At 32.2% G+C, this 25,582-nt stretch overlaps 2 protein-coding genes across 2 annotated transcripts in view; both read left to right on the top strand.

Annotated features, from left to right (window-relative positions):
- RpS23 (ribosomal protein S23) overlaps nucleotides 1-25,582 on the top strand; it is a 245,661-nt gene that overhangs the window by 42,372 nt on the left and 177,707 nt on the right. The gene's annotated exons all lie outside the window — the stretch shown is intronic.
- Nucleotides 1-25,582, top strand: part of form3 (FH2 domain-containing protein formin 3) — a 143,735-nt gene that overhangs the window by 67,403 nt on the left and 50,750 nt on the right. The window contains exons 5-12 of the mRNA XM_080161359.1: nucleotides 11,317-11,378; nucleotides 14,878-14,932; nucleotides 16,890-17,004; nucleotides 19,412-19,510; nucleotides 19,941-20,556; nucleotides 20,890-20,984; nucleotides 21,506-21,608; nucleotides 24,552-24,637. Coding sequence (XP_080017485.1) covers nucleotides 11,317-11,378; nucleotides 14,878-14,932; nucleotides 16,890-17,004; nucleotides 19,412-19,510; nucleotides 19,941-20,556; nucleotides 20,890-20,984; nucleotides 21,506-21,608; nucleotides 24,552-24,637 — 1,231 coding nt within the window. The remainder of the gene's footprint in view (nucleotides 1-11,316; nucleotides 11,379-14,877; nucleotides 14,933-16,889; nucleotides 17,005-19,411; nucleotides 19,511-19,940; nucleotides 20,557-20,889; nucleotides 20,985-21,505; nucleotides 21,609-24,551; nucleotides 24,638-25,582) is intronic.

The following is a 25,582-nucleotide window of genomic DNA, read 5'->3' as shown; positions in this document are numbered from 1 at the left end:
TTCTTAAACTAACAGCCATATCTGACTATACTAGGTTTTTATACAAATTGCTAAAAGATGAAAAAACAAGATATTTTGATAAAAATCAATGTTATTGTTATCGTGTAAAGGGACAGTGATTTCACACAAAGTTCCCTGTTGAGCACTAATACCCCCCCCCCCCACATCAGAATTTTTGAAATGAATCATAAATAAGGGGATGGGGGTTTAGTTTGTTTGTTTATTACTCCAGGCCAGGTTAGGTTAGCCCTACAGGTATATGCCCCGCAAAGTTGTTGGCAAACGGAATAAACTGCCACCATTAATTTATTTAAAAATAAATGTGGTTATCAGTGCTTAACTGGCATTTTTGTAAAAGCACTAGTACATTCTGCAGAAGTGATGGCCCACCGAATAGAATATATATGTAGAATACCGTTCAACATTAATTAATAACATAAATTGCAAAGTTATCATATATAAAATCTAATTTCAAATAGGTTTATAAGTATATAGTGAGTTACTTAAATTAATTGCAGTATCATCCCGTCTAAGACAGGAATCTATGGAGGGATGGAACAATGGGCTGTAAATTAAAATGGTACCCAAAGTTGTTTAACCATCTTTTTAGTTAGCATAAAATATGTGGGTACTTTTGCTGAATTTGTATTGGTTGGTCCAAACTAAAAGTTTCCTAACTTTACAACAAATAATTTTTATCAACAGCTAAAGTAATTTTATTTATTGTGTTTGGGATTTACATTAAATTATCATTTATTGTCTTATCCCTTTAGATCCCTGCTGGAATAATAATCACAAAAAATATTTTTTTTCTTTTTCTTTTTATTGAATTAACTTAAAAATGGAGGGCCGACTTCACCCTCCCCCGCCCTGTATTAAACTGTAGTTAATTCAAATTCCTAACTGATGTAGAAGTCATTATTAAGCATTGATTAACAGTACTTGAATGTATAAATACGTTAGCTATCATTTCCTACAAAATATCAAAACTGCAAGTTTGTATTACCCCAAAAAGTAGAAGAAGCATAATTATTAATTTGTAATTTTTTAGATCTTTAGCTTCAGACAAAAAAAAACATATTACTTTATGTTATAGTTGATTAATTGATTGATGCTTAAATGATACTGAAATGTTTTGACATTTTTGTGCTTTGCTTATGTTATCTTAGAATTTGGCGGATCTTTGGAACTAGTTTATTTGTGGAATTGATTGAACACTGTATAAATAATGATTATTCTAAGCATCAAAGACCTATAATACATGACTTAAGGCAAACTTATTTGTATTAGTAGAAGGTTAAAAATCGCCCATCCTAAATACCAACGTATCTAGGTGTGTTTTCTGCTTGTACAATAATACATTGTTTAATAAGATCTCAAAACCCTTATTTTCAGTCCTGAGGTGGATTCTTAAAAAAATTTGCCCCTCTAATCGCTTAGTGGACAAATTTTTAAAAAAGAATCCACCTCTGGTCTGGTATAAAGTAGGAAGGGAGGGGACATAGGCGTATAGGGCCTGATAAAAATGACGTTATACATACAAATGACCAATGATAGGCCAATGTATATTTTACCAGTGATAAATTACAATATTGGCCATTTGTGTTGTATGACATGATTTTTTTATTAGACACTATAAGCTGCTTTATGCAGTGTCCACACTTTTGACCCAATGATTTTAACTTTCTGAAGGGGTATTTTTTAACGTCATTGTGGATGTACATCAATTATATTTTATTGTCCTATTACATAACATCCATGGGTATTTGGGTATTTTTTATCGAGAAGTAAACCCCTAAAGGCTAAGGCAAGCCACTAGTACAGAGGGATAATAAAGCAACTTCCAAAAATGCAAAGCTTCAATCAAATGCTATCTCAAATGGCAAATGAAATAGTAACCAAAGATTTATGTTTTTTTCCGTTGATTTATAGGTTTAAAATTTGATAATAACAGTACTAAAATTGTTAAAATTAGCGTTGGAATTTAAATTATTTCACGACAAAAAGAACTTTAGAATAAAATGATACATTTACATATTACATAAATGTTCTTTTTTGTTAGGTATTATTTCTTTTAAACCGACCCAGGATACAAGTCAAACGAAATCTTTGGGGATAAAACAAAAGCACCCCTTTAAATTATTGGAATTAAAGTTTCAACCAACTAATTAGAGAACGGTTTAAGACTGCAGGAAACAGTGTAATTTACAGTCCAATGTCCCCTCCCTCTCCCATAAAATTTAGTCATTTAAAAAAAAACCATGTTCGGTTTTAAAAGCCAAGAAAAGTTGACGAATTTGAAAATAATTGTAGAGAAGGTTAAACCAATTTTCCAAATGTTTTAACCACAAAAAGACCCCTTTAGCATCCTCTCGTTAAATAATATGGCTTTTCAAATAATAAAATACTACAATCCTTATTTAAAAGTAGCATGATATCCCTTTATTTGTCTGGGTGAAGATTAAGATCTCGCTAACCGTTAAACCGAAATTGTTCCTTATTTACAGTAAAGTTTCTTACAGATCAAAGGAAGGGTTATAACAACATTGGGGGAGGTTACTTCCAAAAGAAATCACCCTGGAAAAAATTTCCTCCTCCCCCCCCCCTTAAAAAAAACATTTTACATTTTATTTTTATAACTTAAATTGAAAATGGAGTCGATTTACCCCCTGCTCACTTCCATTAAGTGCCACTGAAGGCCTATAGGGGCATAGGGACTTTTGGTGACAGAAGCTCAAAGTATAAACGCAGTAAATTATTGGTTATTTGCCCTTATACTTTTAAAAACGTTCATGGACTACTAAGTATCTGTCCCTACAAACAACAATGATCCCTTTGCTCCTATAGTAAGTGTAGGTGAAATGCCTAGGCACATAAACAATAAACATGTTCAACTCATTATCATGTATAGTTGAACTTCTAGAAAAAGATAAAATTAAAATAGTCAATAGACTCACCGAATATTACGCTTAAAAAAATTTGTTTAAAGTGTTAAAAAGAGCTTTAAAATGTCACCTAGCTTGTGAGTCATGAACTAGATATGAAAAATGTGCCATGAAATAGCTACAAATCTGTTAACTTTAGCCAGGAATAAAGTTTGTGCAAATTAGAAAAACTTTTGTACTTTTGTATTTTTTCTTACGGCTTCGTTTTAGCATATATACATGCTTCAAATCTTAAAGAAATGTTTACCAACCCTTCAACATAGGTTGGGGGTAATATCCCATATGATATTATGTTAGATTAAATTTATTATATGGCCAATTTTCGTCAACTCAAAAATATCCCCAAAAAATTATAGAACTCTTAATCAGTGGCGTGCACATAAGGGTGAAGAAAGGAAATGCACGCCACCCCACTTTTAAAATTGAGGGAGGGGGGGGGGGGTGCTGTCACTTAACTACACTCTTCATCCACGCATTTACTATCTTAATATAAAGATCTTAAAGGACAAATAATTTTTTACATATATGATTACTTTTTTACCATTTCCTTTGTGTGTGAATGTAAGTCTGAAAATGGAATGTATTGATCACGAAATGCACAAAAATGGAACAAATCACTGATAACTACGATATTCAAAAAATATCTATACCTTGCTGGGAGGAATTGTCTATCTAAAGAAATTATTGTTTGGCTCTCAACTTTCCAGTCACTTTGAATTTAAGTATTTAGACAGAAAGTCCTGATTTATCAGATTTTGGTGTATCTTAAAAGCTTTGTAAGTTTTGAATAGCAATAAAGTTGAAGGCAAAACAGTTTTTAAAAATGAATTGTTAAATTATTCCACCTTGTAAATTATACTTTGAAAAATTAAATGATCAATTTTTATTATAGTACCTTTACTTGACATACCATAAGAATTTAATTATTTGACATTTCTATAATCTTGTTTATTAGCTTTTAACAAATTGTCCTTGTTTTCTAGGGATCTTAAGAGACAAGACAATGGATGATATTTTTAAGTACATCCCCAATGATTATACGATTACCCCTCTTTAAATTAAAGTTTTTGGTTGAAAATTTAAAAACTCTTAGTTTAGAATCAACCATTCAAAACTTCATAGATTTTTTTTCCAACTAATAAGATAACGTGGTAATAAAACTTTGGGACCAGTGTAACTTATAGTTCAATGTCCTTTTCCTCTCTATTGCTTTAAAATGAATAGATATTTGATTTTTTTAATCTATTTCCTTCAACTATGAGATAAGTATCTTTTTCTTAATTACATATCGTAAAAAAGTAATAAAAATGAGAATAAAAAGGATGAATTCTAGATTTTATTATTTTATTGGCGAATAAAATTATTAGGACATTTAAAACAAGCCATCTCATTAAATTGAAGACGTGTTTTTTGTTCTTGGGACAATTTACGTTATCCCCCCCCTCCCCCTTCGAGTGGTAAGGTTATTTTCTTATTTTGATGTACATTTTTTAAAGATGCAAATTAGTAAATTAGATTAAATTGTTAGACACAGCACAAAGCTTTCCTGGAAATATTAAAGTACCATCCATCAGACAACTAATTCGTTGATTATACGACCAATGTCTGGAAGTCTTAACTGTGCATGTTAATGAGCTGCTCCTGTTTGGGAGACAGGGCATTCCACTCTATTTTTATTTTTTTTAGCATAACGCGACAGACATAGTAGCAGTAGGTACCATTTTAACGTGTTTATTATGGCGTGGTGAGGTTTTTTATCTTTATATAAAAGTAACAGGTGTTTGTCTGTCTGTGTGTATCTCCCAAATTTTTTCTTTCTTTTTAAAATTAAAATTGAATGTTGATGTCAACTTTATCACCCCCCCCCCCCCCGCCCCCCCTCCCAACTAACCAACCTACTTTAGGTGACTCTAGTGGCCTATAGGGTCGTTACCGCTAGTAGACTAAAAAGTCATAAGTTTATGGGTTACTAATACCTTTTTGTATTCCGCCAATAAATAGTTAAAAAATTAAATGTGTTTATACATATAACAATACCTTTTTGTTGTATATTTTGGTAAATCTCGGGCGAGATAATTAGAGGAAAATAAATATTAATATTAATTAGGGATCATCATAATAAAACCACATTTCAAACCATAAAACAATCAGTGTGCCCTCACTTTCGCATAAGTGTCACATTAAGAAATCATCAGAGCCGCATATTCTTACAACAGATCTTTTCTGCTTCTTCCGAGGGAGGAAGTTGACATTGGACTGTAAATTATACTGGCACTAAAAGTTTGTAACCACAATATCTTATTCGTTGGATCAAAAACTTTTGGTATTTGCTTTGGTTTTAATTGGTTATATTCAAAATTATTATTGTTCAAGCTTTATAACTAATAGTTTTAATGTACAAAAAGTTTTTTTTTTATCATCAATAGTTATGTACATAAATTTATCATTTATTGTCTTAAGGCTTTTTCTCCTTTGCTTTAAATTTATCAATATTCATTAAAACATTATTCTAAAATATGGCAAGAATATTTTATGGAAAAATTGAATTTGTAGATTGTCCTTTTAATGATATCCGTGACACCCCGGGTGTCAAAAGGTTAGACAAAGACTTCAGACTTATAGACTGGTTCAGTTAGGTACACTAATGGTTTATTGTCTATTGGTATATTATGAAGTTTCACTTAAACCTGTTTTAAACCCAATGGCCAATGACCACAGACTTACAGACTGGTTACAGTTTATGATTTAAAATTTTCGGATGCACTTCGAGCATCCTCTAGCAAAATCCTGTGCACTCCACTGATAGTCATGCATAGTCTTCTATACCAGTACACTGCTATCGATTTGTGTATTTGCCACTAGGGACTTTCAGATATCTTAGGGATTAGACAATAGACGATAAATCAATGTACACCCTCAATGATGATATGCCAAATAATTAGCGGAGACTACTTTTTGTAACCAACAAACAAAAAATGAAATAAGATCCAAAAGTTTTTGAGCAAACGAAAAAGAGTTTTTGTTTAAAATTTAGGTACTAATACATAATATAATTTTAAGTCTAATGTCCCCTCCTCCCTGAGGGACTCTTAAGGATTGTAAACATGTCAACCAAATTTAGTCTATAAAAACCCCCACAATATATGTCTTTTACAATTTATGGCTGGTATTTTTAGTTGCGAAGCTACACTTTTCTAGAGTCTGTACCTTCTTTTCGTTTGTGACGGATAGATCTATACATTAATATAAGGATAATAGAGTCGTTATATCTATTTTAAAATATGCATGAAGATTCTTCATACAAAAATTTATAATTAGGCAATTTTTTTATGTTTCTCCAATATTGGTAGCCCCGCCATTCTATAATTGTTAATGTTTGATTATAGATGATAATATCCTTGTTTTTCAATAAACTGATATGGTGTCTGTCTAAAAACTGCTAAACTGCCTCTTATAAATACTTGTAAGAACAAAGCTTTTCAAAAAGCTTGCATGGGCTACACGCAAATATAAACAAGAATTATTTCCTTTTGAATCCCAGACATAATTGGACTACCTACAGGGGCGTCCAAGCTTTTTATTTTGGGGGGGATAAAAAATTTTTAGGGGGGGGGAGGGTAATCGCCCCATTACCCCCCCCCCCCCTTGGACGTCTATGACTACCTACCACATGAAAATATTTTTATTGTGTTCAATTTTCTTATAAATCCATCAATAACAATAGCCAAAAGTTATTTTAAAAGTTTATATTATATATTTTGGTAAATCTATAAAGCAGCTTATAGTGCCTAATAAAAAATTACGTCGTATAATACAAATGACCAGTGACAGGCCAGTATACATCTATATTGACCAATGGTAAAATGTATACTGACCTAACATTGGTCATTTGTATTGTATGATGTTATTTTTTAACAGGCACTAAAAGCCGCTTCAAACTTATTGGTTGGACTTTTTTCTAGGGGTCAAATCTCATTAAAAAAGATCGGTCCAGTCGTTTGCAAGATATTAGCGGTCATATTGAGACACAACAGACATCCTATTACTTTAGTAAATAGAACTGGATTGTCCGTGTGTGTATGTCTTTATGTGTGTGTTGTTCTAAAAAATTAGCGATTATTCGCCCACACGTCCTTCCAGATTTTATAATGATAACAACATTTTTTAAACAGTAGCTCAGGAATACATGATTAATACATTGGCCAATAAAAACCTCCGCCAAATCATTTAACCTCCAAATTGTGGGGAAGTTTGAAAAACTAACGGGGAAGAGTACAATTGCTATTTAAAAATCTAACCCCAAAAATATTTTGTCTAGAAATGGAGATTTTTAAAATTAATTTGTGGCCCATTGTCCTCCCCTCCCTGACTAACCTAACCTAATTAAACATTAACTGTTATATTTAAATTAAAGAATGGAGAAATGCAGGGTGCTAATTGGCAGATTTAATGTCTTTTTTTCACACCCAAATGGCGCATTTTTTCGTAAATTAATTAATTTTGAGGAAAAAGATCGAAATTTATTTTTCAAGAAAATTAGATTCATTGTTCAAAGAAAAAAGTACTGCAAGCGATAATAAGCTTCTTTGATATTTTTTAATGAAAAAAAAAATAGTAAACTATATACTATCATAAATATTTTAAAGTGAAGTTTTATTATCCATTATTAGATTATAAATAGATATAAATAGTACTATATTAATATGAAATTTTTCTTAGGTTTTAAAATTCCTCAATTAATAAACAAGAATACAACATCTTTATGTAGCAAAACACAAACAAACATTGAATGGAAAAACGGACTTAGAGAGTTATAAAGCAGATAGTCAGAAGATTGACAGGCCAACGGACAAAGTGCGCTATGAAAAAATTTTAAAATGTAGGAGATGAACGGACAGTGTGAACGACAGAGCCGCTACGTTCTTTTACAAATGATATGACAGGCGAGTTCAGTGTCCATTTATGTACAGTACATTTTTTGGGCATTTCTCCAGTTTTACAAATATTTTTAAGAGGGAGATATTTACTAACCTGTACAAAACCAAAAAAGAGATTTTAATGTCAATTTGCTGTTTTAATTTCTAAACTTGTGTACATTCTCTGACTACTGTGTATCTGTCACTACAAATGAACATGAGAAATAAAAATAAAAATGATGAAACTGGCCAAAATTAGTTGAGAAAAACGATAACATGATACCAAAAAAGGCCTATCTAAAAATGTAGGAGGTGCCTGGGATAAAAAAAACAACATTTTTTTATATGTGATTTAAAAACGTCTTAAAATGTGCTTACGTCCAAAAAGCTTCCTTTAACTTTAACAATTTTATGCGATGACTGAATGACAAAATTTTTTTTCTTAATTTATATTTTTTATTAAAAAAAACTATAATTTTTCCTGTGCGTTGCTTAGTAGTAGGTTTTTTTTTGTCTTTTTGTGAAGATGTCTCTAGCTCCTGAGTTCTCCATTTTTTAAGGAAGCTTCAGATAGTTCCTGAGATAGTATAAGCTATTTTTAGATACATTGTCTTATAATGGTCTTAGCCTTTTATCTGCCCCCACCCTACACCTTTAAGTGCAAGTTAGGGGCACTATCTATTATCATTTATGAATGTTACTCGACAAAGGACAAATAATTCTTTTCTTTATATATGTAGAATAATATTTCATTGAATTGTAAAATAGAAAGCGTAAAATAATTGTCAAGTTATTTAACAAGGATATACATCAAATTTAAAAGCGAAGCTCTATAGTTTGTTTAAATCCAGAAGCATACAAGGAAAAAGTTATATTTTTTTGAGATTAAATTTTTAGGGTATAGTCCTTTTCGTGGCAACGCCTCTAAAGGGGCGATTCGTCGTATTTTCACAGTAGCTTTTGAGAGGTTAATTTAGGTTAGGTTAGGGGATTGCCCGCAGGGTTAGGCAAGTTGCCCCGCAGGGTTATATTCCCCTGCAGGGGCTAGAAATATGAGAAAAGCTACTGTTAAAATACGACGAAACGCCCCTTAAGAGGCGTTGCAACGAAAGGGACTTTACCCGAGTTTTATACTTTAAAAAAATAAAAAGAATTTTGTCTAATTTTAAAATCCGTTTAAACAAGTAAGTTGTTGTACATTTGGTAGACGATCTTTTATTGACATATTGTTGTTAGAAACGTCGGAAAGGCGGATTACCTCTATTATGGAGTAGTTACGCTACTAAACAAGGGGGATTATTTTTGTAGGTAGATTGAAAATAGCGCATACGCCCTTAAAATCAATTGTTCTTCGCCGTAAAAATAATAAAATATTTTTAGGGGAGCCTAGCCTTGGTTTAGCGAGGGGATAGGGGGTGATTCAAATACATTTTTTTTTTTTGTTTTGCAGCAATTATATAACTAAAATGATCCGTAAGTACAACATTTATTTAAAGATTTCTCAATTTTCTCTTGAAAAAAATAAATATTTGGTAATATTGTGCTAATTGGCAAGCAATTACCATTGCATTGTATTGAATATTTTTCGATACTACTTTTTTATTGAATAATATTTTACTATCATTTTTAATACAGAACCTCAATGGTTTCTTTTATGTATGTGCTACTTTTGGATAATGCAATGGAAATAATTGTCCTTGTTATTTTTATGGTTTAGGACCTGGCAAGGGTTGCAAGGTGTCAAAAACTTGTAATAAACCTTTAGAGTCTAATACTTAAAAATAAGAATAACTAAAAGACCAATACTTAAAAAAAACTTCGGACAATTTCGAAAGAACTATGCATGTCAAAGTTATTAAATAAATAATTTGTAAGTTTCGATAATTTCTTTCTAAAAATGATAAGATATTGGATAAAAAAAAAATACAGCAGTAACCATAATATATTGGCGGCTGTGTCTGTGGCTGCAGACACTTCATAATTTTGCCTACCGCTGCAGTTGAATATTCAAGAACTCTTTTTAACTGATCTCGGCTGCATCTGCCTGCCTTAAAAATTAAGTTAAACTTTAAGGATTCACCATATTATATGTAGGTAGTAAGGTTCTTTTTTTGTCTGAAGATTTTTATTTCAATAAATAAAGAACTGATTGAGTTCTACATATTTGGAGAAGCTTCATATGTGTCCCAGGATGGCCTGGATTTGAGCTATATTTTCTATCTTTAAATCCACTGATGATAGGGGCGCTGCCAGAAGTAAAAGAAATAAATCAGCCAAAATCAATAATTTTAAATTTTTTCGATACCTTAGAAACATTATATAAAATATATAGCCATGAAAAATGTATTGTAATGATATAAGTACTAGTGCGTGATTTAAATGGATACCTCCCCCATATTTAGAACAATTATTTAAACATAAATTTGGTATTCTCTCTAAACGCTTTCTTAACCTATGGCTCAACCCAGGGATATTAAGGGATAAATTTCTGTACATCCCCAATGATGATACACAAAATTACCCCCTCTATAAATTACAATTATTGGTTAAAACGTTTGGACACTCATCTAAAAAAACCAACCAATCAAAATTAACTTAAGTCTCCAAAGATAATAAGTTAACAAATAAGAAAACATTATTATAAACTTTGGGGACTAGTGTAATAAACAGCTCATTGTCCCCTTTCTTTCTGTGTTTAACCAGGGATATAGGGATGAAACAATCCTTATACTAAAGTAACAGGATGTTTGTCTGTCTGTGTGTCTGTACCGAAGGATCTCGCTAACCACTGAACCTATCGGGTTCTCCTTAACAGGGTAGCTTCTAATAGGTCCCGGGAAGGTTTATAACTACTTTCTTGGGGGGGGGGGGGGTGTCCCACCCCCAACCCCCCAAATTTTTTTTTACTTTTAATTCTAAAATCTAAAATAAGAAATTGAATTATTAAATTCGACTCTCTCCTTCTCAAGTGCCCCTAGAGGCCTCTAGGGGCGTAGCCGCTAGTTATTATAGAAACTATGGATGTCTTTTACTATGGGTGCATGCTCGAACAAAAGAAACTTTTCGTATTGTAGCTAATTTTAAGACTTCGGGATAAGACTTACATAAGGATTAAAACCTTAAAACTTTAACCTTAATAGGTTATGATGATTTTAAATAAAGATTATCAATGAAATGGCAGTCTACAATTATTTTAAGTTGACAAACAGAAAAAATAAAATCATAAGTTATTAGAGTTAAACTTACCTTAATGTTACAATATGATGGTTGATTAAACATTATAAATATATAATAAATTATGAGAGATTAGTCAATAAATAAATCACATTTTTATAGTGATCATTTATGTCATTAAATGATTTGCGCAGGTTCTCGCTGGGAGAGATTAACAGACAGATAGACTTGCACAATAAAAGTCCACAATCTCAGGTGTTTAATATTTCCCTATTTTTCAGGTTTGAAACTGTTGGAAATAATTCGGGAGCTAAAGAAAACTAATGGAGACCCGGATTTGAAGGTAAACACTTTAATTTAAAGCGAAGCTTTTCTATAGTTCAGGTAGGTCTGTAACGAACACCTCTTATATTGTCCTATTGATTTCAAACTTGACAAGATTATTTCTGTGACAGTTAAGCATACAAATAAGAAAGCGTAGCAACTGTATAATAAATGCTAAAACGTTCGTAGGTTCTTTTAAAGTATGTTGATTTATCTTTTTTGAATGCACAAGTGTACTACAACAATCTCTTGACATGGGTCCATACCCCTCCCCCCCCCCCCAAAAAAAAAACAGCTAATGGATGTTTCAAGTTAAAAGTTACCTTTCATTAAAGCTTGTTTGACTTTTGCCTATGTTATTTTTGTACCACCCCCCCCCCCCCTTGACAATGAATAAAAACCCCATTTGAGAAGTATAATTTTTTTATTGCAAGACTATTTTTTTATTTTTACAATATTTGTTTTACAGCCTATATTAAAATTTTGGCAGTAATTTCAAAATTAACGTTAGAATTTATATTAATGCTTTTATTCATAAGTTATTCAATATATTGGTGTGCCATACCTTCCGCAAAAAATATCATAAAAACAAAGAGTTGCATAGAATCCATAATACACAATAACAAAACAAGGGGACAACATCCATAAATAGCAAATAAGATTATCGACATACGGCAAATAAGATTTAGAGCATATGTTTTTTTGTAGCATGACTAACAGACCGACGGTCAAAGTAATTTATTATTTTTTTTTTTGATGAAGAGTATCTTAGACTTTAGTCTATCCGATATAACAGCCGGGAAAATCATACACCCCATAGCCTCACGGACCGATAGACCAACACATTTAATTATAGAGTAGTTTGCTCTTTTGACAATATGATTAAAAATATGAATATATGTGGAAGTGCAAGTTCATTTCTCATATTATTGTAATTCCCTCAAAGTCACTTTATAAATAAATATATGGTTGGGTGTTCAGACAATGTAATTGATTTTTTAATATTATAACTTTCAAAAATAAAAAATTCAATATGTGTTAGGTACCAACCCCCATCACACCTTGTGGTAAAGCCCCAAAGAAGAATCGCCCACCCCCCCCCCCCTCCATAAAAAAATATATGGGGACTTTCAATAACCACTTGAACCGACAGTGATCTTTTGTAATTATTTTAGTTTGACAGTATTGTTGGTATAAAAGTTGTTACAAAAAATGTAAACCAATAATAACTAAACAGATAAAGTTTGCATCCATTAATCTACAGGAAATATTGACTAAAATATAAAAATTTATCAGATTTATTGGAAAACTTTCTTACATTTGAAACGGGCATATGAGTTGTTGTTATGGTATCAAAGAAAATTATGCATGCCAATTTTATGTCCATATTTCAACACAATGCATCTAAAAGTCTAAAAATTAGATATCCCAATACCATCTCAGGACCTTATTAGATTAGCTTACATTAAAAGGAGAACTCAATCTTTTATCACGGGAACTTCGCCCCAGAGTTCGGTGGAGGTATTAGTTTACAAAAAGAAAAGAAAACAATTTTGCTGGGGGATTTTTTTTTGGGGGGGGGGGCGGGGTGTCCAAACCCAAAAGAAAATAGCTCAAAACCACCAAAAGTTACCGAGATCTTAAGCTTAAGACTGACAGACAGACAAACAGACAGACAGATAGACAGACAGACGGACAGACAAACAGACAGACAGACAGAAGGACAAACAGACAGACATCATTCTACTTTGTATTATAGAAAGGATATGTCGTTAGAATGAATCATTTTAGTAGCGCAACTATCATTAGATTAAAACCAAACGTTTTAGGAACAAAAAGTACAATTTAATATAATTTATTAAGATTTCAGACGGTTTTTGAAAAACTTATAAAATGGCTGATAAATTTAGCTGGTAACGTAGGCACTTAAAAAGAAATTCAATTTTCTAATAGATATTGCAATTGTTTTTAGTAGAGAAACTACCAAGCAAAAACTCTTGTATGTCATTGGTTAAAATAATAAAATTTTATCTCTTATTGGTTAATCGTTTTTAATTGCTTTACTCCTATTTTCTGATATAAATTAAACTAGCTCTGACTGGTCCTGTCTATACGGCTGTAATCCTATGTTGAAAGTAAAATTTTCTTGGCTGTTATTTATTTCAGATATACTGCTGATTTTTTTGGTGAAGGTACTCTGTGCCAATAAGCATCCAGTAATAGTTATTTCTCGCATCGTATTATAAACGGCTTTCCGCGGATATAGAATGTACAATTATAAGATTAAAACTATTTTTTTTAGCCCCGAGCACCTGCTAATAAAACTGGTTTTAATCTTATGATTGTACATTTTTATATTCGTAGAAAGCTGGATATAATACGATGCTAGACATAGTTTTTTTCGTATGGATGAGAACCGGTTCCATATATCCACCGGATTCGAATGAATACGAGAAAAAATTTACTTATGCTTTTGATCTGTCAGTCATTCTTCAAAATATTAAAATAATATTAAGACAACTACCACAACTCTTTGAATCTTGTTATCTTTACATTATTTTTAAGATTCGCTGCTCATGGAAGTTTTTTATTCTTGATAGTGCAGTAAAAATGCAAAAATTACTTAAATTGTCTGAAAAGGGTAGAAAAAACATTCTTTTGATTTAATTGTATGTCTATAAAGGTAAAAATAAACAAAAAACTTTTTATTTGATTGTTTTATGAATTATAGTTTTATAAAGTTTGCATCAAGAACACGAATAATAAATTAATAACCCCTATCTTGTTTTAGTTTGTTAAATTTTGCCTCTAAAGATCACACAAAAATAAATCGTTGGTACTGTTCACCTTTCAGATATAACAGTTAGGGAGTTGAATCCATTTTTATAGAAGCAGAAATATAATCTATGATTATGGTTTGGACCCTCTAAAACTGTAATCTACCCTTCCACTTTCCCCTCTCTTGGTGAAGATATCTTCAACGCCAATACGATTTTTGAAATTTAAGATTCCACTTTTGCCTATCTTGGTGAAGATATCTTCAACAAGAGAGACAAAAGTGGAATCTTATATTTCAAAAATCGTATCGGCGTTGAAGATATCTTCACCAAGAGAGGGGAAAGTGGAAGGGTAGATTATAGTTTTAGAGGGTCCAAACCATAATCATAGATTTATATTTCTGCTTCTATAAAAATGGATTCAACTCCCTAACTGTATAACAATTCAAATTAGTAATTTTTGGGTCATAGCATGTTGTTGTCATTAAAGGGATAAGACAATGGCCGATAAAATGGTGTACTTCTCCAATGACAATACACAAAATTAACCGTTCTGTAGATTAAAATTAGTTGTTGAAACGTTTGGTCACTCAACTTAATGAACCAATTAATTAAAAACTTAATAAAAGTATCCAAAGTTGTTAAGCTAATGAATTATTATAATACTTTGGGGACTAGTGTAATAAATACCGCAATGTCTTCTCCATTTCTGTGTTGCCATTAATCCTCTTTTACTTTCAGGTTCAATTAGATGTGTTTGAAGAACAGAGGGAGAGTGATGAAACACAATCAAATGGTGAGTAACAAACTTTTCCAGTATGGCTTCCAAACAGATTAATATCCGCTGGATTAGTACCGGTTCATAGCCACACTAAAAAAATGTGTATAGCATCGTATTACATCCAGTGTTCTACTAATATAAAGGTGTACAATTTTTCATTTTTATATCCGCGGAAAGCTGTTTGTAACATGATACGATAAATAACTATTATTCTGTCAACGACTCCGTGATAAACTAAAGAGTTGTTATTATATCATCAGCATTTGAAACAGTTGTAAATTTATTGATACCAATTAGTAACAGAATGTCTGTTTGTGTGTGTTTGTGTGTGTGCAGAGAAATATCTCGCTGAACCGATATGGTTCTCCGTTACAAGGAGGTCTACATAGACATATTGCCTACCTTGATTTACTAGATGTCTACAATTACAATTATAAACCCTCTCTTTATTAAAAACTAGTGGCTACGCCCGTAAAGGCCTCTAGTGGCACTTTTAATGTATTTTTTTTATTTTAGATATCTAATTTGAGAAATAATTTATCTATGTTAAAATCAGCTTTTTTTATTTATGTTTCTACGATACTGGCGAGAATTTTTCGTATTTTTTTGGCGAATTGTTTAGGAGAGTGGTGATAACCTTCCTCAAAATAATTATAAACCTTCCAATGACCTATTAGAAACTACCCTGTAAAGGAGAACCCTATCTGTTCAGCGGTTAACGAGATCCTTTGGTACAAATAGACAGAAAGACGGACATCCTGTTACTTTAATAAAATGATTGACCGAAGATATATAAGTTTAATTACGTGTGTTTGTGTGTGTGAGTGGTTTTTGTTTTAAATGCTTTTGTATATCATAAATATGCAGATAGATAAGCTTGAGTGTGTAAACAAATGTGTATTGTTGTGTACCCTGGGGCAATACGCATAGAGAGTCTTTAATATGCATACCAGGGAGGCAGGGGTCTTTGCATTATTTATCACACAAGTACCCAAAGTTTAATTGTCACATAATTATTCGTTGGGTTAATAATGTTAGTGGTAATTTGTTTATCACCATTGGGTATGTAAATCATTCCATTGTCTTATCCCTTAAAATCCCTGTATACAATCACAAACGCTCATTATTTTCCACGTATTTATGGATTAACAATTTGGCCAACAATTTTAACAGACAATGTTAAACAGTGGCGTGAACAGGGTTTTGTCAGGGGGCTGCGTGAAGCACACTTGAAAATTTTCAAAGTCCCCTTAACCAAAATCAATGGGAGTTAAGGCTTTAGAGTGTATCAATCCACCCTAATTTTGACAAAGTGTGTCTAAGAGCGCTATTCAAAAATTTTAACCTCTAACAACGGTCATGTTGTTGAAGGTATGATTGTGGATTCACTTCTGCACATGTATCACAAAAATTATCAATGAAGCTGCACATTTTTACAACAACTTTTTATATTGTGATTAAATATTTCCCATAATTAATTTGCTAATAATTGTAAAACCCTTATTTACATAGATCTATAAGAAGCTTTACTATATAAAGGGCAACCATATCGGTTCAGTGGTAGGTGAGATTCTTTTCTACAGACCCTGTTTCTTTTATATATGAACTTGTCTTTTTACTAATATATTTTTCTAATTATGAAATGAACCACCAAACCCCCCCTGATTTGTTATCTTATTTCTTTTTATGGAGCATAAAGAAGCTTGTTTCTAGCCCCTGAGGAAAGCATTAACCCTGCGGAATATTCTGGTCAATTACCATACCTATCCTAATATAAAAATAAGAATCAAATACAAGTTTTTCCCCCTAATATTTGTCTAAGTCATAACTAAAGATATTTAAAATGGTTCCTTCTACTCTTATGTCAGTAGCTTTGCCCTTACGATGTTATATACGATGAAAAAAAATACTATACAGTTTAAAAACCTAGAAAGATTTTTAAGAAATTAATCAGATATTTTTTATTTTTTAGGTCCCCATGATGTCGACCTTAGCTGTCACCTGGATGTTTTCTTCTGTGTTTACAACAGAGTTCAGGACACACCTCAAGAAATTCCATTCCTGTCCATACTTCAGCATCTACTAAGGTAAATATTTCTAGTTTATAAATCTACCGCTAGATGTACCTCAAGAAATACATTTTTCTATCTATACTTTAACATAAAGGTTAGTATTCTGCTTTTACTTTGATTTCGTCACTCATGGTTAAATTTTATTTTTTTGTAAATTATTGGCTTGCACATTGTTTTTGAAAGCACGCCCGAAGACTTTGATATTGACCTTAAATCAGAATATTGGGGGGGGGGGGGGTGTAATAATTGGTAATAAGACGAGCGAAGCGCGCACGTTTTTAAAACCCTCTAGATTTTGACTTCAGACCCCTGTGGCTGCACATTAGTTGTGTTTCAAGGGTTTTTATTCTGTCATTAATAATCTATTTCTCCTTGATGTGAAAGGTTGCGTGATTTTTTCTTTACATCATTATATAACTGAACAAAAGCTTTATCTAAAAAGTTTTTTTCTTCATATATGAATTGTATGGCATTTGTTGAAGATGTATCATCACTTCCACTTAACAATATCTTATTAAAATAGTCTCATAGTATTGAAAAAAAATATTATGTGATTATTATCCTTATTATTATCCTATTAAAGCAACAGGTTGTCTATGTGTCCCTGCCTTAAGATCTCGCTTACCACTGAACCAACATGATCCTCCTTTACAGTGAAGCTTCTTATAGGTCCAGAAAAGGTTCATACCTATTTTGGAGGAGGATACAACCACCCTTTAAAGAAAAATCTTTTGGAAAAAATCTCTCCCTTTTTTACCGAGTTTTTGAAACTATTTGAATTAGTACAATTTAAAGTTCAATGTTCCCTACCTCTATTGGAAGATTTTTTTCTTCTAAATTTAGACGGAAATTATGGTACACCTATTTTGTTTATATTCCCTATTGTTTTAAACATCCTTGTCAAACTAAATTTTATGCTATACTTCATTTTCAATTCTCAAATTATGGGTCCCCCTAGAAGTTTCCAGTTGAGCAATGAATTCCCCCCCTCCCCATTTTTCCCTAAATAATTTGAAATTATGAGGAGTTATTCTTTCATTTGTTTATTACTGAGGTCAGGTTAGGTTATATAAGGTACATGGTAGACCCACAAAGTTTGTGTACAGCAGGTATTGGCCCAATAGGGTTAGGACCCCCGCAAGGGTTAAGCACAGAAAAAAACTACAGAAGAGGTAATTTATTATGATATAGGGTGTGCATCAATATTTGATAAAAATATATTCACATGGTCTCTTTCAAAATAGATTAGTTAATGTATAATCAGGTTTACGCTATCCCCTGTTAAAAGAGTTAAATAGAAAAGGATATATCGAGTTAATGACGTTATAAAAAGTCTGCTATAATTTATCCAAAATATTAGTCCCTGACGCTTATATGATCTTAATCTGATAAATAGTAATCAATGTTTAAAATCAGTATTCAGCCGTCTATTCTTTTCAATATAAAGAATCATGGCTCGGCAAGCGCACTGCAGCTTTGTATTGTAAGGAAAATTGTGATTATTTACAGCTGCGAAGGCTTTTCTGCGGCTGCATCCACACCTTTCCAAAAATTTTTATTTCAGCTGCCGTATTTTTAAAGTAGGGGGGGGGGGGGCATTCACCATTTAGTTCTTGAGAATACAAATGATAATTGAAAAGCATAGCAGCTGCCGAGCCTAAGAATTCTCCTATATCTGTTCATCTATTATACTATTTTTAATGGATCTTTGCTTTGTTTAAATAGATTTGTATCATATTTACAAAAATATTTCAACATATTAATCTGTTTATTACATTAAAATAAAGATCGTGTTAGACTTACACATTTGTTTATATTATTATTTCTTTTGGGTGGAGGATTTATTGTAGGCCATATACACATTTCAAATAGCCTGAAACCTTCCAAATTAATTCTGGAACGATAGGTCGGTCAAACTGTTTGAAAGATCTTATTGGACATACAGAAAGACTTCCTGGTACTTTTGTACCATAACATTAAATGATATGGGAGGTACTTAAAATTGATACAAAAATACGATTTTTTTACAATTGATTCCTATAAATGTTTTACATTACTTTAATGTTATTTCTAAATAAAAAGTGGCTAGCTTGTTCTTGCTGCCCTACTTATGGGTAGATTAGTTCTTGTTATTATTACACTTTATTAAATATTCGTGTAATGAATACTGTATATTATAAATTACATATCAATCACCTTTTTTCCTAAGATAACAACACTTTTTATCAAAAAAAGAAAAGATGGTAATTTTATTTTATTTTATCTACATATCATATGTACAACAGAATACAATATTATGAGCAAAGCATCTCTACAATCAAGTTCTCAAAATAAGTTCTAATAAAGCAATTTTGGCAGAAAAATACATACATTTTTTATACTTATTTGCTTTTGTTGATATTAAAATTCCTGTTTGTTTTAGGATCGATCCTAAGGAGCCTGTGAGTGACATCATATGGGATACGGCGGAAACATTGGTTCATAGAGCTACTCTCATGGAGAGTGAGGCTGATTGCGACAAGTAAGATATCTGTCTATCTTCTAGCTATCTGTCAATCTTATTTTCTATCTTCTAGCTATCTGCAGTTTTGTTTACTGTAAGTTAGCTGTAAGTCTATATTCATTTATATCTACTAGCTATCTATCTATTTTATTTTCTATCTACTGGTTATCTGTCTTTCTTATTTGAAATTACTTGCTATCTATCTATCTTCTTTCCTATCTTCTATCTATCTGTATATTTTAATTTATGCAGCCATCTAAAAAAGCATATAGTTTTACTTCTTCCACCAATTATTTTTTTTGTACGGTTTCTTGTCATTTTTATGGGACGAAAACCAATCTTGTTTTTTATAGGTCATTTAATGAAAACAATTCTTGTTTGTCTCTGGTTTACCTTTAAAGTAAAATAGAATTTTATTTAAAGTTGTCAATCTATGGTTTCTTTTCAGATTGTTACGCGCGCCAAGTCAACACAAATCCCTGCATCGTCTCAAGAGTATGGACGGAGGCCTCAGAGCCGAATACAGAAAACAAAGCTTAGAAAACCAGCAAAATGGTGGCGCCCCGCCGTTGACCGGCGCACCCCCTCCTCCTCCACCACCTGGGGGCGGTCCTCCACCTCCTCCGCCTCCTGGTGGTGGACCCCCTCCCCCACCGCCTCCTCCAATGTCAGGTTTTGCACCGCCACCTCCTCCCCCACCTCCGGGAGGAGGTGGTCCTCCCCCACCACCACCTCCACCCGGCATGGCCGGTGCACCTCCACCTCCCCCGCCGCCAGGCATGAAAGGGGGACCTCCTCCTCCTCCGCCGTTTGGCGGTCATGCTCCGGTCAAACAGGAAATTTCCATGCCACAACTGGAGATTCCAAAGCCCAAAAATAAAATGAAAACCTTCAATTGGAGTAAACTCCCGGTGAACAAAATATTTGGCAAGAACAACATCTGGACCAAGGTTGCCAAGACGTTTGAGAAAGACAAGGACACGGCCATAGACTACAAAGATATGGAACAGTTGTTCTGTGTTCAAGCTCCGGCACCCGTTACCGCTGAGAAAGGCAAAGAAAAGGTAACCATTTTCAGAATTTGTTAATTTTCACTTTTATTAAATTTCTTATGTTCTTTAGCCATTATTCAGTATAAAATAAAAATTATTGAGTATAATATATTGTCTATTTTAAAGCAATCTTAAATTTTAAGACAGAAATGTGAGGGAAAAAAGTAGCTCAGAAAATCACACGTGACGTCATAAATATGATGATTTATCCATCTTTTTTTAGGGGTTTTCTTTCCCATTCCTCGTCCCTTATTTTTATGACGTCAGAATATACTTTCTTTCGTGTAAAGACGTGTCAACAACTTGTGTAACATATAAAAAAAATTAACATGCCATATAATTTAGGAATCGCCTGATAAGAAAAAGAAGGATACAGAAGTAAATCTCTTGGATGCGAAGAGAAGTTTGAATATCAATATTTTCCTCAGACAGTTTAGGAGGTAACTTATCTTGACTACTGTGGGGTAAGGAATGCCGCAACTTTGCTTGTTTTGGCTGTCTTTTAGTTTTTAGAGGAATGCGCACGAATGACGTGACGTACGTACTATTCTAGCAAATCACTAAATATCAAATAATTATGCATTGAATACATTGGTGATTTTAGAAAATCATTTAGAGATTTCCAGATACAAATTGTTTCAGGAATTTAGGATCTTAAGGGATGAAACAATGGACAATAATTTAACATACTTTTAATTATAATAAACAAGATTTTCCCTTAAGTAGATTAAAATTATTCGTTGAAGCGTTTGAAAGACACAGCTATTTTTGAAACAACCAATCAAAATTCAATAAAAGTTTTCTAGCCAACTAATAAGATAATGTGGTTATAAAACTTTGGTTACCAGATCATTTACAGTTAAATGTCCCATCTCTTCCGGTTCAGGAGTAGTTTGATTTGGAAATAAGATGTTACATTTTCTGCTTCACATATCCATAATTCTATTTATATTGTATTTAGTTCCAATGAGGACATAGTGGAGATGGTTCTGGGTGGTGATTATGATGATTTCGGAGCTGAAAAATTGAAGGGACTTATGAAAATTCTTCCAGAACCCGAGGAGGTAAGTTGCTATGTCAGACACGTGACAAAGAGATGCCTTTGCTGAAACATTCAATTAGAACTTTTAGGCTAAAGTCTTGCAATTAAAGAGTTAGTTTTCTTGAATATTCCTGATCTAAAAGTAGCATAAAAGGAGTTGGGAAAAATGTTCTTGGTTTTTTCGCATATTCTAAAGACATATTTTTTACCTAAGCAATTTGACAGGTATTGTTTGCAATACAAACGCCCTTGTAAAAAGACAAATGTATGTTAATTTTAGTTTTTACCAGTTTAACCACGTACTTTTCCTAACAAAGGATACTTTATAAGCAACCTAAAAAGTATATTTATCCACAGTTGTTATGTTAAAGATTTACTCTTTTTAATTTATATACAAATACAAAGTTTTAAACATTGAAAGTTTGGGCCATTGACAAAATAATAGAGTTGCTGCGTGTATCCAGTAATGATCTAAAAAAATAATGATAAAGTGATGATAAAAAATGATCCAAATAATAATAATCTTTTTGATTTTGTAATACATTTTAAACCAATTATCAAATTTAGGGATTAATCACAGACTTTCCAGGATGGTTTTAGTATTTCTATTTCTAGATTTTACTCTAGGGATGGTTTAAGGCTACTTTCCTACCTCTTCAAATGCTTAGTATGGTTCTAAATATTTTAAAACTGGTTAATCTTAGGAAATTTTGTCAAATTTTTAAAGGTTTTACACTGATTACACTGTACAATATCTTTAAACAACTATTTACAACCTCAGCCAAAATTGTCTGATTTTTATGTAGAATGTTGTTTGAACAAAATATACACTTAACAAAACGTGCATTTCAAAAACAAGGATAAAACAATTGAAACAAAGTGAGGCTTTAATTAAGATGATATATACAGCAAGAACTATCTTTTAAATAGAAAAAGGGAAAACTATTTACTTAAAATAACAATCCTAGTCTAATTCTTTAAAAAATAATAGGGGATTAAAGGGATAAGTCAATGGCCGATCAATTAATGTACATCTCCAATGACGATGCACAAAAATAACCCCTACTAAAGACTACAATTAGTGATTGAAACGTTTGGATACTCAGCTTTACAAACCAACCAAACAAAACTCAAGTCTCCAAAGTTGTGAAGCCAACGAATAAGAAAACTTTATTGTAAAACTTTGGGAACTAGTGTAATAAAAAAAGTCCTAATGTCCCCTACCTCCAAAACCAAAAGATGATTAAACCAATTTATCCAAACATAAATAATTCTAACTCAAAGGCCTATCTATAATACAAAGTAGCTTGATGTCTATCAGTCTGTCTGTCCGTCTGAAGCTTAAGATCTCAGTAACCACTGAACCGATCGGATTCTACTCTTCAGGGTATATACCCATTGGTTCTGTGGTGGGTTTAAGCTATTTTCTTGGGGGGTGGGACACCTCCAACCCCCCCCAAAATGAAAATTCCCCCTCCCCCTCAAAAAAATTGTTTTCTGGGGAAACTACTTTAAAATAAATGGCAGCACCAGAAATACTTAATTTAAAAAAAAGTTTAAATTACCTCTTGGGGAAAAGCCCCTAGAGGCTAGGGGGGAAGCCACTAGTATAACATAAAGAAGGACAAATTATAAGTATCTGCGCTACTGAGAATAATAATTTATTACGCCTGCGGTTTGGATTTTCTTTATTATAATCTGTTTAACCCGACTAGGTCCTAATGGTCAGGGTGGTTAGGTTTAGGTAGACAAATAATGTTGCCCAAAATTCTGTGTATTTTGCTCTAGAAAACAACAAACCTAAATGAATTCTTGTTCGAAATAACAAAGCCTTAAAATAATCTAGAATTCTTATTGCTCAAAATTATTTAAGCAAATATGCAAAGATTTTTAAAATAAGTTTCCTGAACCAACTGGGTCTTGGATATTACAATTAATAGATACCAGTCGTTCTAAGCAGTAATTGAAAGTCTTACAAAGCAAGTAGTAGGGTTTTCCTCTGTATGGGTAATTTATCGTATCTTGGCCATTTTGTGACAAAGAGAGGGGTAGGTTTCTGGTAAAATCCGTAAAGGTTATGTGTTATGAGTAAAAAACAGTAGTAGAACGATATAAATTTATGTTAACTTTTTAAAAAAAATTTTGTCTATAGTTCTTTACAATAAGAAATACACATATTTAGTGAATATTATCGTTCTACTCCTATTTTTAAGCCTTAAAACACACACCTTTGCGGATTCTACCAGAAACCTACCCCTCTCTTTCTTTTTGTATGCATAAAGAATCAGAAAATAATTGGCAGACATATGTTTGTATATCTGTAGATGAAAGCAAAGCAAAATTTGTTTTAATTTAGAAATTATGTTAGTTTTTATGAAAACTAATTTGAGTTTAAATATTTTGTGGTGCGCTTTTCTTTATTTGTCTACCTGATATAATAACCTTGGCACAGAAAAATAAAATCTAGTTTTCGACTTTGTAGATAAGATTTGAATAATATTACCCATTAACAGGGGGACACAGCCAGGTGGGGGGGGAGGAGCGGTCTAGAAAGATTTTATCCTTTAAAAATACATTACCATGATATTGGCTTGTCCTAAATTTCCAGGAGAGATTGGGACAGAATATTTCATATTTCTATCTATCTATCTATCTATCTATCTATCTATCTATCTATCTATCTATCTATCTATCTATCTATCTATCTATCTATCTATCTATCTATCAATCTATCTATCTATCTATCTATCTATCTATCTATCTATCTATCTATCTATCTATCTATCTATCTATCTATCTATCTATCTATCTATCTATCTATCTATCTATCTATCTATCTATCTATCTATCTATCTATCTATCTATCTATCTATCTATCTATCTATCTATCTATCTATCTATCTATCTATCTATTTATCTATCTATCTATCTATTTATCTATCTATCTATCTATCTATCTATCTAGGTTGAAATGATAAAAGCATATGATGGAGATATAAAGAAGCTTGGAAACGCAGAGAAGTTTATTATGCAGCTCATGGAAGTTAAAAAGTAAGATTTATGTTATATCAGGCGCCATAGACGTCCAAGCTTTTTATTTTGGGGGGGTTAAAATTGTTTTAAGTGGGGGTAATTCTCTTTTTTTTTGGGGGGGGGGGTAAAATTTGCTTGGGGGGGTAATTACCCCCCCCTGAAATCTGTTGGCTGGGGTAAATTTTGTTTACCCCCCCAAAATTTACCCCCGGGGTAAAATTTTTTTGGGGGGGGGTAATTTATATTTTATTAAATATTTAGTATTAAAATTTTTTTTTTTGTTAGAGATTTTTTTTTTTTTTTTTGGGGGGGGGGTATTTACCCGCCCAAAATGGTTTGGACGTCTATGTCAGGCGCCTGACACCCAAAAAAATAACAATCCACATTTATTAATATGCACTTTTGTAATTTGTGCCGTTAAATGGTAGCAGTCAGGCAGACAGAGTTAGAACTTTACACAAGAAAACATTAATTTTGTTCGTATTCATTCGAAACCGATACTAATCCGGTGGATTAGAACCGGTTCTCATCCATACGAAAAAACTATGTCTAGCATCGTATTATATCCAGTTTTTTTACGAATATAAAAATGTACGATCATAAGATTAAAATCAGTTTTTTTTTGCCGGTGCCTTAGGCACATCGGGGCTTAAAAAAACTGGTTTTAATCTTATAATTATAAATTTTTATATCCGCGGAAAGACGTTTATAATACGATGCGAGAAATAACTATTATTACCTTTTACCTGGCATCAAATTAAGGGGAAACGGGCAGACATTTTAAATAAAAGAGAGTTGCTTCGCTAGTTAATATTGATAAATATAAAATACACTCTAAAAAATCTTATTAAAAGATTAAGTAGTATCTCTTATTTTTTAATTAGGACACTTATTTTATAGAATGAAAGTATAAGTGTTTTATTAGAGAAGCTATTATACAATTTTGTCGTATTAAATAACATG

Source organism: Acartia tonsa, chromosome 5 (genome assembly GCF_053477335.1).
Source record: "Acartia tonsa isolate MP-2025a chromosome 5, ASM5347733v1, whole genome shotgun sequence".
Lineage (NCBI taxonomy): Eukaryota > Metazoa > Arthropoda > Copepoda > Calanoida > Acartiidae > Acartia > Acartia tonsa.
This window is presented reverse-complemented; position numbering and strand designations above follow the sequence as displayed.